This window comes from Cryptotermes secundus, unplaced genomic scaffold (genome assembly GCF_002891405.2).
Source record: "Cryptotermes secundus unplaced genomic scaffold, Csec_1.0 scaffold72, whole genome shotgun sequence".
Classification (NCBI taxonomy): Eukaryota; Metazoa; Arthropoda; class Insecta; order Blattodea; family Kalotermitidae; genus Cryptotermes; species Cryptotermes secundus.
The window spans coordinates 719,346-734,190 of record NW_019730103.1 but is presented as its reverse complement, the minus strand read 5'-3'; the positions used below and the strand labels follow the sequence as shown (position 1 = coordinate 734,190).

The following is a 14,845-nucleotide window of genomic DNA, read 5'->3' as shown; positions in this document are numbered from 1 at the left end:
AAAGAAAATTCTGTTTTCATCAGAGATACATATATTAAACCCCATAATTCTCTCATAACTTACACTTGAAAGCCATCCAGAACACAGTTTATCGGTTACATTTAAGTATTATAAAACATATATTGTAAGCAACAATACTCATGTTCCCATTTATTATTATTTTCATTAGAATGATGGAATTTGAGACTGTGAAATACACTCTTGTCAACAAGCTTAAGACTGCGTTTAATGATGTAAGAAAATTTGATACATTCATCTTCACCAGTTCAGTACTGGGCAGAATAATATGGCGGAAATAATAACATATCTTAAAGAAATATAATGAATACTGAAAATCTGGTATCTATTCATCTTTGATTTTTAATTTTATTGTAAAATTCCGTTGATCCAATCTAGGCTACAAATAGGCCTGATGGATATAGAACCAGTCACAGACAAGTAACTAAAATATACATGCTATGAAAATAAGCATACGTCAGATCAAACAATAAACCAATCTGTTTATCTTCCTACTTTAACATTAAACATAAAACCTTAAATTTAATATTGTAAAAAATCATCATACCAAAAGGTAGATGATAAAATATTTATGCCAAAATAAAGCACCCACATAAAACCTTAAAAATTCATATTAAAATTAGTAATTACTATTAAAAAAATCCTTCAATAAATAAAAAGAATTCAATAGAAGGTAGTTTTTAGAGTATTTTTAAATTTATTCTTATTATCAGACAATTTTTTATGCAAGGAGGTAAGTGATTAAATGCCTTTATACCTATATAATAAACACCTTTTTTATATGTAGACAACCTTGGTTGTGAAGGGTAAAAATTATTTCTACCTCTGGTGTTGACATCATATAACTCTGAATTTGTTTTAAATAAGGAGATATTATCAATCACAAAAAAAAAAATAGTAATGAAAATATATACTAAGAATAAAGCGGTAATATATCTAGTTTCTTAAACAACTTCCTACAGGAATCCCTATTTCTTGAATTTGTAATAATTCTTATGGCCTTTTTTTTTTTCTTTCTTTTTTTTGTAGTTTAAATATAGTGATACTATAAGGGGAATTCCCCCAGAAGATTATAGCATATGACATAACTGCATGAAAATAATAGTAAATCATCTTTAGTGATTCATGGGACACAAAGGGTCTTATAGATTTAATAGCATAACATGCTTTGCTTAATTTAACCATAAGTCCATCAATATGATGCTTCCACAACAAGGAGCTATCAACAGTAATACCTAAAAACCAAGTATTTGTATTGTTAATAATATATTTATTATTATAACTCATATCTAATTGAATTGTTTGGCTATTAGTGGTTCTAAATTGTATATACAGAGTTTTGTTATAATTTAATGACAACAAATTGATATTAAACCATTCATTCAACTGTCTGAAAGAGGAAATAATATCTTTTTTAAAATTTACTAAATAAGGATTGCTAACAGTAATGCTGGTATCATCAGCAAACGTGACTGGCTTAGAGTTATAATTATACCAAGTGTCATGTAACTTCAAAGAAGCCCAAGAGTAACTTTGAATGCGCAGAAGAAAAATTTCAGACAAGGGGGTGGAGGGTATGAGAAGTGACAGGCAGCCAGTGGAAGAATGAGTGTTAAGAAACTCCTCCCACCACAAGCTATGTGTGGGATTTGACTAGGAATGCGGGGCCTTGTTCGAAGTTACATGACACTGTCTATAACTACTTTAGTTAGGTCATTTATGTACAAAAGAAAAAGCATTGGTCCAAGTAGAGATCCCTGGGGCACTCCATGTTTAATCTTCCCCCATTCTGAAGAAGTATAAGAATTTGTTAATTTATCATCAATGAGGACTCGCTGACACCTATCACTGAGGTATGATTTGATTAGAGGATATGCAGTGCCTAAAATTCCATAAAATTTCAGCTTCTTCATTAATAAGTCGTGATTAACACAATCAAAGGCTTTCTTAACGCCACAAAAATACCTCCCACAGGTTCCTTATTATTTAAGCCCTGTAAAATATCNTTCTTCATTAATAAGTCGTGATTAACACAATCAAAGGCTTTCTTAATGCCACAAAAATAATAATTTAGAAGTTTAAACATTCTCTCTCCTGTTGAGGAACTGTTACTAAACCCAAACTGTTCACTAGAAAATGTAGCATTATTTATTACATGTTTAGAAAGTCTTATATGTATTATCTTTTAAAGAATGTTAGAAAATGAAATTAGTAATGATATAGGTCTATAATTTTTTATATCTTTATTGTTGCCTTTTTTAAATAATGAATTAATCACAGAATATTTTAATCATGTAGGGAATGAAACAGATAAAATTGCCCTATTACAAATATAATTCAAAGGAGCAATGATAAATGAACTTATTTTAAGGATTTTTACTGAAATTTCATCATATCCAAATGAATTTTTGGATTTAATAATTTTTTTAATTTCCCTAGTTGTATTAACGAATATTATATGTGGAAAGGGGTTACTGAAAACTCTGTATAGATAATCAATACAATTATTATCTTCTAATTCTTCATTGTTATTGATAATGGAAATTATTTTGTCTGCTGTTAACAGAAAGTAGTTTTGAAAGGAATCAGCTATAAGCTGTTGATTACTATAATGAAACATAAAAGTATACTACTAGGCATCCAGCGTATAACAGACCAAGATCATTAATTAATATTGAAGTTAAAATATTCCTCCAATGAGTAACATGAATTTACAACCCTTTGGTACCTATCTTTGAGATGGGATTTTATCACTGAATTGGCCTTACCAACTATTCCATAAAATTCTATTTTAGGCAGACAGATAAGACAGATATTGACACTGTCAAAAGCTTTCTTCAAATCACAGAAAATGCCACCCACTAATATTTTGTTATTTATTACATTTAATATATCATTAAAGTACTCGGAGAAAACCTGCTCCATCGCCACTTTGTCCACCACAAATCCCAATTCACCAGACCCGGGATGAACCCGGGCCGGCGCGGTCCAAAATCCCTACTTACTAATTAATCTAATTAATTGCGCGACATACATCAATGGAGCACACATATCTTAAAACTTTGCAGTATTACTGAGCTAATGGCCCAAAACGTTTCAACGGAAATTTAAGATTCTCTGATTGGCTCACACTTGGCGATTCGATTAATTACGAAAGGTGTATTATGATCGATTGCAATCATGACCAGACTATCTAGTTCATGTAGATTGCGTAGAGATGGCAGTTTTGCATGTTTCCCTTTCTCCTATCCCAGTCCCACTCCCTTCCTGAACTAAGATGTGGGCACAAGAGGGAAATGTAATTGGTTGTGGTGACACGTCGATGGGTCGAATTTGTGGTTCAAATCATATTTAGCAATAATATTTTGTTAAATTAATATGGGAGGACAAAAGTTTCAATACGATGAGAGTGGAGGAACATTCTTTTATTTTCTCCTCTCATTTCTTGCTCTGCTTTTAATTCCAGGGACGTATTATTGGTGGCCACGTAAAATAAAACAAGGTAAGCGTCGGACATAACCTATCACCTGAAGTGTTGAACTTCACACATTTAGACCTGTAAAGTTGTTACACTCACATTAGCACTGTATATCGCCACCAGAAATGGTCAGCTGATAAACGCACTGAGTTCACCGTTATATATTGGGAACAGGGGTTCTGGGAATGTGGGATTAAGATGTTCATTTCAGTTCTTGGCGATTAACGTTAGATGTATTATAGAATTTGACGAAACCGGATTTTATAGATGATTCACGCTTTAATGTATTGCAGATTTATATCATTTTCTAGCAGATATATGAAGGTATACATGAATATTCATTTAAATTACTTGTTGGCTATGAGCCTCTTATCCATCCATCCATATTCTTTCTCTGGGGGTAGAGCGGCCGGGGCTTCAAAGTGACCACTCCCCTTAGCCAGTGGTGGGGTTAAGAATGCATAGAGTTGTACTTCCACTCCTCCACGCATTCAGATTATGGTACTTGCATTTGGATGCATGTTTATGGCATGGTGGTTGATTAGGGAAACCTTACCATTTTTTTGTGATTATGGAATGTTGTATTTTTATACATTCCTTTTGTTTAAGTACCTAGAAGTAATTATATCAGATTATATATGAATTGTCAGAATAATCAAAATGTAATAGCTTTTTTAGTCACTTTGTAACTTGGAAACAACTGTTCAGTGTGACTACTTTTAGAATCTTCAATTGTTCATTTCCAAGTGCCTTTTCATTAATTAATAATGTTGTCAAAATTGTTATGAGAATTGTTTTTTTCACACCAGAATACCTCTCATGATGGACAGTACTTGTATTGACATTCAGTGTGACAGTTGCTAGGCTTTTAAATGTGACTGCTGTATTAATCAAAGGCACTGGAAGTTTTGATCTCTCACATTAAATTCCATCAATTCACCCTTATAATTTCTTTAATTTTTTAAACTTGAATGAATGTATTACATTTTTAATGTTTTGCAGACTTGTGTTATTCTGTGTTCAGAAAACTTAATTTGCTCAATTTTGATATAATCAATGATTGCATATAATGTTTGGTGAAATAGAACTTCTGGGTTGTAAATCAAAACATTTCCATTTTTTGACTGTGAAATCATTTCTCACAAGGTTGGCTACAATAGCTATTCGGTTTACATAAAGGAACTGTACGTAATTAATGTGTTCTCTTTCAAATCCAGTAACAGTGTTAAATGAATGTCATTGTGGAGACTGCAAAAAGAAGAAGCTCCTACTTCAGTCCAATGAACCATGGAAAGGAACCAAGCAACTGTTTATGTAAGTTACATGGCCCTCATACATTCATATGAAAGCTGTAAGATTTGTCATGGCATTGTACCTCATTTCTGCAAGACATGCAGTGATATTGTTTGCACCAAATAATTTTGTTTGCAATAAAAACCACAAAAATTGAACAGTCCCACAGCTCCACCTCTCTCACTCCTTCTTCACCACAGTTATCACAGACTGTTTGTAATTTAGCTAATGAGACTGTCAGTAACACAGATTGTATGGCGTTGAATGGTTGGATGATTATAAGCAGTGAATTGGAAAGAATGTGGCAGGAAGCAGTTGTGGCCTAATTTAAAGTTAGAGAGACTGAGGAAAATCATGAATACCATCAGTTTGGATGTTTGGTGTTCTGGCTGAGATTCAAACTTTGTACTTTCTGCATAAAGTTGGAAACATTACTGTTAGATCCAACTTGTTCAGTTCAGAGTCAGTTTGTTGAAAGCCACAGTGCCACCCAGATGCTTGGAATGTTCTTCTCATGTCATGCTAACAGCACAGTGTTGCTTTGAAGAAGTGTGCTGTGTCACTCACTGCTTCTAGTGTGGCATTTCCAATGCTGGAGAAACACAGAGGAAACAAGGTTTAGCGTGTGGTACATTTACATGACAAAGAATTCTGTCTTGTGTGATATAATGCCTTGTGGTCTGGCTGTAGTCTGTAGTCAACTGATGTTTCAGAGGACCATGTTGCCTCCATCTTGAGGGTGAAAGGGTGCATCAAGCAAGAAAGAAACATGAAGCAGGCAGCAAAAAGAGGTGGTTTCTTTCTTCGCTTTCTCTTCAACCCTGAAGATGGATGCAATATGTTCCTCTGAAACATGTGAAAGTGATGTGATTAGTGGCAGACTGATTATGTGGCAAACATGGCACCTATGTCTCTCGCTGATAGTAAACAACAAAGCTGCATTGATAAAATACAGATTTTCCTGCAAATTTTGTGGTTATGATCACTTTGAGTATATCTCAGTTTGTCATTTGCATGAACTGAAACAGCAGATTTTTCTTTGGCTGTGGCGTTTTTAATGCAAGTACCCCAAGGTGGTCTATTCCGTATATAGAATGCAGAGAGTTGATGGGTGTTTGGATGTAACCCATTGTTTGTTTAATTTTTGATTACTGAGAAGGAAATTCACAATTTCATAAATTGTTCACATTGAGGTCTCATTGTTGCAGGATAAATCAGCATATGGTCATTTGCTCAGAACATTGTGTTCGTCATGCATTATAAAGTCAGTTCCTGAGTATGACAATCATATATACTTGAAAATTGTTATTTCTTATTAAAGTTAACATTGAACTACAGCTGTTTTAAAATAATGTCATTACTTTTTCAGTAAACTGCTCATCATTTCTGGATGGATGATCTTGATTCTTCTCGCTTATAAAGTTTCCCAGTTTGATTATGAATATGCTAATTTTGACCCATATGAAATTCTTGGGGTACCTTTGGTAAGTACCGAGTTAACTGTGTTTATAGTTTTCTTTATTGAAAAAGGGAGGTACGCAGTGTATACATGCATGTCCATGTGGTCTTTCCCATCTCCTAGGATTCTTTGAACAAGAAATGCAGTAACCATGATGTTTGAATGTTTGTCATGAAGATTATGCCATCTGTAGGGAAATTTAAGGATTAATTTGACACACTGTCATCTTTAATTTCATCAAAACTAAGATGTGGCAGTCATGCACAACTCTTAGATCAGCACACTTGGTTCCATCCAATGGAGGACTTTGGAATTTTAACTGATGGTACTTGTGCTTGTGTAAATTTAATGCTTATAGTATCAAAATTCATTGAAGGCTGCACCATAGCTCAAGCGGTTAGTCACTGGCTTCCCACTGCGGCGGCCCGGGTTCGATCCCGGGTCTGGTCAAGTGGGATTTGTGGTGGACAAAGTGGCACTGGGGCAGGTTTTCTCTGAGTACTTCGGTTTCCCCTGCCAATCTTCATACCACCAATTGCTCCACAATCACCCTCACCTCACGTATGGGGCTGGTACAATAGGCCAGAAGTGGCTGCAGTACAAGGGACTTAGTCCCATCCCACTAGCAATAAAAAAAAATCAAGATTAATTATATCAGTCATATCTTATTGATTTTGACCCAGCTTCTTTGTCTGTTATTTCTGCTGTTTCAAATTAATATCTATTAATGGCAGAGGTGAAATAATATGCCTGAACAATGTTCAGATTAAAAGTAAACATTCAAATCACATTCAGGATTCAGCACAGATTTCATGAATGATTTTCGTTTATTTGGAGACAGACTGAATGCCATAAAGTATTGAAGTTACATTAGCTTTATACATGAGTAGTACAATAACATGGGGTGTGTTTATAAAATGTATTTGCTGTTTATTGTAGTCTAATTATCTGTGACTTTCTAGTTACCATGTCCAGAATTTGGCGTCATTAATATGTCATGTTTGTTGCACAATGAAAAGTATCACATGGCAGACATATTAACTTTTAAATGATGTAGTGATTTATCATTTCAAACGACACAGCACGCACGTGAACTACACTACTACTAGTAAGAACATAAAATCAAGAGAAATAAACGACATCTCCCACCATCAGGAGGAAACAACATGACCCAATGTCAGCTCAAGATATTTTAATATAATAACTAATTTTTCACATGGAAATTTTAATACAATTTTAAATATATTGGGAGTCTACTGTATGGAAAAGTGAACACAATATTGCGTGCAGTGGAAAACCCCAGTCAGATTAACCAGTAAATCTACACTTCAAGAAGCACCTGAGTGCCTAAGACAAACGTCAAAACCAACCATGATAACAAAATTTATATAGAGAGCATTAGTCATATCTAAAGTGCATATTGTTAAAATATCTTATGTGACAGTGTTTCCTTATCGTAGTGGTATGCCTCTGAAGATGATTGTTTTGAATCGAAACATATAAGGCGAATGAGGACTGAAGTGTTGTAAACTCATATGTCACACTGGACTAAACTTTTCATTATCTACTCTGTATAATGGTAAACTAAAATTAAAGTTAAGTAGTGGATAAACAAGTGTTTCAATATTGGCAGATGATAAATACATGGATGTTGAGTTAAACAATTGCAACAGGATGCTGAAATACAGAACTACTTAATGTAGTTATGAAGTCATACATGTATGGAATTTTGAAAGCCACGTACAATTTACGGACCACTGTCTGCCTCTCATGATTCCAACCATGAGACCTCATGTGGCAATATAGTGTTGAAATGAGGACCTTTGCATAAAGAAGAAAAAGCAAAATCCAAGTAGTGATTTTGACATTTTCTGAAGAAGTACAATTTAAAGGAAAAGCCAGAAAGAATGAATTAGAAATGAGATTTATAGAAGAAATTGTAATTCAACATTTTTAATGAAGTTAGAAAAAAACATATTACAGTGATTTGGCCATGTGAAAAGAATATACTGAGAAAATAGAATAAAAATTTAACTAAACAAAACCTAACGGACGACCCAGCACAAGATGGTCTAGCCAAGTGTTGGAAGATACCAAGAACACAGGAAAGAGCTCGGAAGAAATCAGAAAAGAACAAATGTGGGAGAGTGGAAGAGATTGGAGACTTATTATCCCTCAGTACATATGAAGCAGTAAGTATGATAGAAGGAGAAGAAAAAGAAGACTCAGTACATCTTGACAGTGCAGTAGCATCCTTATTTCAAGCGTCAGTGGTATGGTGTTTTGTGGAAGCCATTAAATAAACTACATAAAATATAATATATATGAGACAAACTCCGCCTTAAGTGCAACAATTTTATTGTAGTTCTTGTAGAAAGAAGTACAGTTGTGTGCATATAACAGGATGCTTAAATATAATATTGTACATAAAATATACTTATTCACCATTTTATTAGCCTTTCAGAATTTTGTTTATATATAATGAGGTGAAATTACAAATTAATTTAGGCTTTGAAGTGAAGCGACAACAGGGCTCATATCCATGCTTTGTTGAATGTTTTCGGTATGAAATATTATCAAAAGTAGAAGAAGAGGCATTTCAAGATAGTGAAAAATTATGGATGTGTGTTTCCAGGGCTCATCACAAGCTGACATTAAAAAGTCATACAGGAAGCTTTCACTCATTCTCCATCCTGATAAAGAAACTGGAAATGAAAAGGCTTTTATGAAACTTACAAAAGGTAAAATATTTGTTTCTTATTCTTTTTTAATAGTGAAGGAACCCATGTAATGTCAGGTTATAATCTGTTCAAAATGGCTTCATTCAGAATAAGTGAACTTCTTTTTATAGGCTTCTTAAAATTTTGTTTTAAACTTTCAGGTAGGACTTTTAACATCTTTTGATTATGTTGCACAGGATTTTGTCAATGAAAGTGGTTCAAGTTATATAGTATCAAGGCTACCACAGGTACTGGTATTTGCAAAACCTTGTATCTTAATTTAAAGAAATTCCAGTATCACTTTTTAATGGAACCACAGAATGAATTTGTTATAATGGTGTTAATTAATGAAATGTATCTTGTTGTTTTTTTAGCATACCAAGCCTTAACAGATGATGAAGCTCGTCGTAACTGGGAAAAATATGGAAACCCGGATGGACCTGGTGCAATGAGCTTTGGAATAGCCTTACCATCATGGATTGTGGAGAAGGAGAATTCTGTGTGGGTGAGGAACTACAGAATTCTCAGTCAATCAGATTGAAATTTTCAAGCCCGGAAAATAATTTGAGGGAGCCACTTGACTGGAGACTTTTGCTCTGGTGTAGTATACCCTGCGAACTCTTTTTATCCACAAAAGTCTAAAGATTATACACTAACAGTGTCTTCAGTATTTCAATTATATTTTTGTACTCTTTATGTAGAAGTGATAGAATGATTACATCAAGAGAATGGGATGGGCAAGGCTTCAAGCATGCAGTGGGACATCAAAATGCATATACAGTTTTGGACACTTGGAAAACCACAGGGCAGATTGAGTTTGACCTTCTAGAAATGGGGTGTGTAGATGTGGAATGGATAATGTGGCCAAAGGCATGAACAGAAGAAAAGTAATGTCATTTAATTTTTTTAATGCAGGTTTTGGGTCTCTATGCCCTGGTGTTTATGGTTGCATTACCTACGGTTGTTGGAATGTGGTGGTACAAGTCTATTCGCTATTCTGGAGATCAGGTATGGCTTACTTAGACATGTTTGTTAAGCATGTGATGTGAAATTTGATTTCACACATGCAGCAGCGTGTGTTGTACTTGAACTGTCTCAGAATAGTATCCAGTGAAAAGCTTTTATTGACAGTGTTGAACCTTTGTATAGCAGTAGGGAATATCCTGAATACTACTTGAACAGCTCAGTTAATATCCTATTCCCAGGAGTTAAAAGAGACTTTTTGTTATTTTCAGAGTGTTCAGTTGAAATGGAAATGCGCTGTTAGCAATGCACAGCAGTAGTTTACTGAGTGACCATGGACAGGAAAGCACAGGTGTCTTCACCTCATGTAGTTCAGGCTCTCTGTGCTTGACCTGAACTCCATTACTGATTAGTGTAAGAAAGCAAAACAGATGTACACTCAGGATTACTGTTTTCTTTTTTTACTTTGACCATCATCTGGTATTTTAAGGAAACAAAAGAACACAACATTTCAGAAACTGAACGTGTTTCCACCCTCAGATGAGGGGTGGGAGACACCTACTCTCTTAGGTCTGTTAGAAAGAGCTAACCTCAATCACTGGCTAACCTATATCAATATAACTACAGCTATATAAACACCTGAGGTCAGACTTTGTCAGTGGAAGAAAGCAGGAAAAATGTACAATAAAGATTTTTGATAAAGCTAGAACAGGCCTGAAACTAAGCTAGAAAATGAGGTGGAAATTTTATGCAACAAACCTAGTCCATGAAAACCAATGCATAGGATTAATAGTAGAATTTCATGTTGTGAAGTGAATTTTTGCTCACCACTAGTGCCATCTGTGAAATAAAAATAGAATACCCAGGACTGAAATCTTGTAGAAACACATGAGAAAGCTGTCAGATCATGCTTGTCTTCTTTGTGACTTGCTAACCACATCGCTGGTAAGAGGGATTCATATGGGAGAAATGTCCAAAGTGGGTTCGCTGATCGGATACGTTAAACATGCCATATGGGCTTATTCCTTGTATTTTCTATACCTACTGTTACTTTCAATTTCCAAAACCCCAGTTTCATCCCAGCCTACCCTGTGACCCTCCTCATAGGCATGCAGGGCTAATATTGATTTTTTTTAGAAGACTCTCTTTGAGGTTATGCCTATGTTCACAGAGATAGAGGGCTGCCTGTTTCCCCAGTGTAGCTTCTGCCACATTCACAAGGAATGCTATAGACACAGTATGCCATCTGTTGCAGATCTCTTTTCAGCCTGGTTTTCATGTTTATTTCTAAAGATGGTCCAAATGTTATAATGATTTGATATGTGTTTGAACTTTTCTGGAACATCCAGTAATTGAGGTCAGCTCTTTCTAATGGACCCAGCAGAATAGGTATCTGCCCCCTCACCTGAGGACGGAAACAGATCCAGTTTCCGAAACATTGTGTCCTTTTTTGTTATTAGAATACCAGACAATGGACAAAGTCCAGAAACCAAGCAATCCTGAGTATTGTACACCATCAGTAGAAAACACATTAGTATGTACCAACACAGGTGCACCTTATTTTAATTGCTAGAAGTGATTGCCTTCTCCTTTTGTGAATTTCTTGCAACACATGAACAAATTTTGGGACATTTTCTAAAGTTTCATCCTCAGAAACTGGACCAGTAACAGATGCTTTTTAATGTATTTTGCATAGTAATGTGCCCAAGAAGGCAACACAAATTAGAGAAGGATTTCTCTGCAATTACTGTGATAGTGACTCATTCGTGTTCTGCGCTCAATATTGTAAAGTGCGAAAGTTTTTTTTGTTTTGGGTATTTTTATCCTGAGATCTGAACTTATTATTCATGCAGTGAGGGCTATGATTTAACAGAGAGTTTTCATAGTTTAATCCTTCATTAGAATTGTCATAACATCTGCGGCCATTACATCATTATTGAACGTGAGCAAAATCATTTGTTATTTGGGTTTTTCTTAAACTAATCTGTACTGGAATAAATTGATAATTTGTACATATTTATTATGAAAACCATTTACTGTCATGGCACCACATGATTATCATTTGATACATTCAGTGCATGGAATTGAACTCAAGATGGTATTTATACTTCTTTGAAAAATTATTCTCAAAGTTCCAGCTTTCTATAACAATTCTAATGGTATTAAGTTGCTGGAAAAATAGATCAGTTCCACATATTGTCTTTCAAAATCTGTGAAATTGAACGCTGGGTACTTTGAAGGACTGACACTAAGATGTAATTGTATAGCTTAAACAGATGTATTTGAAGGTGTAAAGTCAGGTACAGCATCTTTGGATGAAAACTGTCAGTATTATACAAGTAAAAGTTAAGTTGTTACACTTGTAACTTTCCTCTCACACAAAATTGAGCATTGCTTATAACTGCCAGCTAGGGATAAGAAAGATTTAGTATAAAGAGTTTCAAATTACTTACTGAATTTTATATGCTTTAAGTTTTGTAAGTCTTTGAGGAGTGAAAATTCATAGCCATTCGAAAGTAGCATTATGTCGTGAGTGAACTGTGGCAACAGTAACATTTTGTAACATCTACATTATCTCTGTGAATTCAAGAATGTAATGGTGCTCAATCATCCATCTAAACCAGTTAGATCAGAAGATGTAAAATGTACATGTAAACTAATAAATGAATCTCATATACTGGAAAAAATTCAGACAGGAATGAAAGGATGTATAAACAGCCAGCCAAATCTCAATAGATTGTCCTGTAAAGGTTACATGGTTACAGGTGCTGCTGGATACCACACAAATGTACTATTATTTCTTCCATAAAACTCCATCCATGGCTCTGAAAAGAGTGATCATGATTCTTGCTGCTTCTCTTGAGTTTGAGAAAAAACACAATGGAGAAATTGTAGAGAGGTCAACAGACAATGAGGAGGTTCCACATGTGAGTACAGATGTTTGTCATCTAGCCTGAAGTATGACTGTTATCACTAAAATACATTCAGAATTTGGAGTAACAAAACATTTACAGACACTTAAAACAACTTTAATAACACTCCTGTTACCTTACAGTCTCCTGCAAAGCACTAGATGATGAAAAGTTCTCAATAAGGAAAAAGTAATACAGAATGATACACTTGGAAGAAAGCCGAGATTAATAAATATAAATCACGCAATAATTGACTGATGGAAATGAAACTCGACAAGCACTTGCCTTGGTAGATATAGAGATAATTGGGTTGTAGAAAGTATTTGGATTGGTTGCCTCTGCCTGGAGAAACAGGCCACCATGACGCTTGATGTTTGTGAATTTTGCAGACTAAAGGAACTGCAGGTGCTGGGTCTGTGTCATAACATGCACAGTATTGACAAGTTTTATTTTCCATTGGTAAATTATCGTGTGATTTATAATATTAATTTAGGGCCTTCGGATGAATTTGCCTTTATAAACACACTGTAAAGAAGGAGAGTCTGTCTGAGTTTCTCTGTAAGGATGACTTGCCATACTTACTCTGCCTGAATGGAACACAACTTTGAATTTAAGACATCCTGACCATAAGAAACATGTCTGAATATAAAAAGTGGTTTTATTATTGTTTTATCTTACCCTCACTATGATATATCTTTGTAGTAAATCGCTGCTTTTAGTTCATAACTTTGGTGGTACTTCAGACAAAATTGTATCTCCTGCTATTGAAGTATATTTCTGTCTGTCTCATACTGCTTTCTCCAGTACTTATATTATATTATATTATAATTTGTAATTGTGTATCTATATGTCCACTCCCCTATAAGCCTTCATGACATAGTGCTTAATTAGTTAAACACAGAGGCAATTTTACCTTTACCTTATTTTATAATTAATAAGTGGAAGTACTTGACTTAGAGGGGAGGTTAATATTAAAATGGGGCTTAAAGATTCAGGATGTCAGGGTCTGAATTGGAATCATATGACTGAGGTTAACCCAATGATGAGCTCTTCTGAACATAGTGATGAACTGTATGTTCCTTAAAAGTAGGGAACTTCTTGATTAGTTGAGCATCTGTTAGATTCTCAGGGACACCTGCTGCATGCTCTTACTCAGTTGCATATATGTATATGTATATGACATTTCATCTGTTGGCCCTTATAAAATTTGAATGATGCTCGAAGAAAAAAAGATTTTTATTTACCATTTACACAATAATTGCTATTACGTACATTATTTGTATACACCCTGTACTATGAGTGTTCACAACGCAGTGCTCCCATGCAAAGTTCTAAATGATAGATGTTACACTGATTTTTCTACTGAAAATAAATTGAACAAATCAGGTGGACATTGGTTCTGTGACGAGTGGTGGTGGGGATGCACTGTTGCTTTTTATCATGCTGTACATGTTTCTTTTGGTATTTGCAGCTAATTAAGCAGATTCCCAACTTAAGTGAGAAGAATCGAGAGCGCCCACTCTGTTTCACGTACTCCATCAAGGCGCGTGCCTTATTACACGCTCATCTCAATCGTATCCCTTTAAATCCTGAGACACTGGACAAGGACCGGCAGTACATAGTGAAGAAATGCCCGTATTTGATCCAAGAGATGGTGAACTGTGTTTCACAGCTCATTTTACTGGCATATGCTCGAAGAAGTAAGTTCAGCTGTACTTATGCATGGAGATTTTAAATATTTTAGAAAATTTGTCATTTACTGCTTCCCTTGACCCTTTTGCTGGATATGACAGAATATTCCATCATGGTCCAGCAGTAACACAATTGAGCTCTGATTTCAGTTGAGAATAGCTCCTGGATATGACGAGGTAGAGAGCTGAAACCTTTACCTTTCTAACAGGTGGAATTTTGAAGAAAGCAGCCTTCTGGGATTTGGCACCGTGTATATGTAGTGCCAAATCCCAGAAGGCTGCTTTCTTCATAGTCACCGCCGTGAAAGCCT

General features: G+C 35.0%; 1 protein-coding gene across 2 annotated transcripts in view; it reads left to right on the top strand.

Annotated features, from left to right (window-relative positions):
- Positions 1–3,293: 3,293 nt before the first annotated feature.
- Positions 3,294–14,845, top strand: part of LOC111866002 (translocation protein SEC63 homolog) — a 27,907-nt gene continuing 16,355 nt past the window's right edge. For both annotated transcript variants that reach the window (XM_023854473.2, XM_023854472.2), the window contains exons 1-8: positions 3,294–3,520; positions 4,714–4,810; positions 6,159–6,273; positions 8,884–8,989; positions 9,343–9,473; positions 9,884–9,976; positions 12,697–12,858; positions 14,315–14,543. In XM_023854473.2, the coding sequence (XP_023710241.1) occupies positions 3,397–3,520; positions 4,714–4,810; positions 6,159–6,273; positions 8,884–8,989; positions 9,343–9,473; positions 9,884–9,976; positions 12,697–12,858; positions 14,315–14,543 (1,057 nt within the window). In that variant the 5' untranslated portion in view covers positions 3,294–3,396. The remainder of the gene's footprint in view (positions 3,521–4,713; positions 4,811–6,158; positions 6,274–8,883; positions 8,990–9,342; positions 9,474–9,883; positions 9,977–12,696; positions 12,859–14,314; positions 14,544–14,845) is intronic.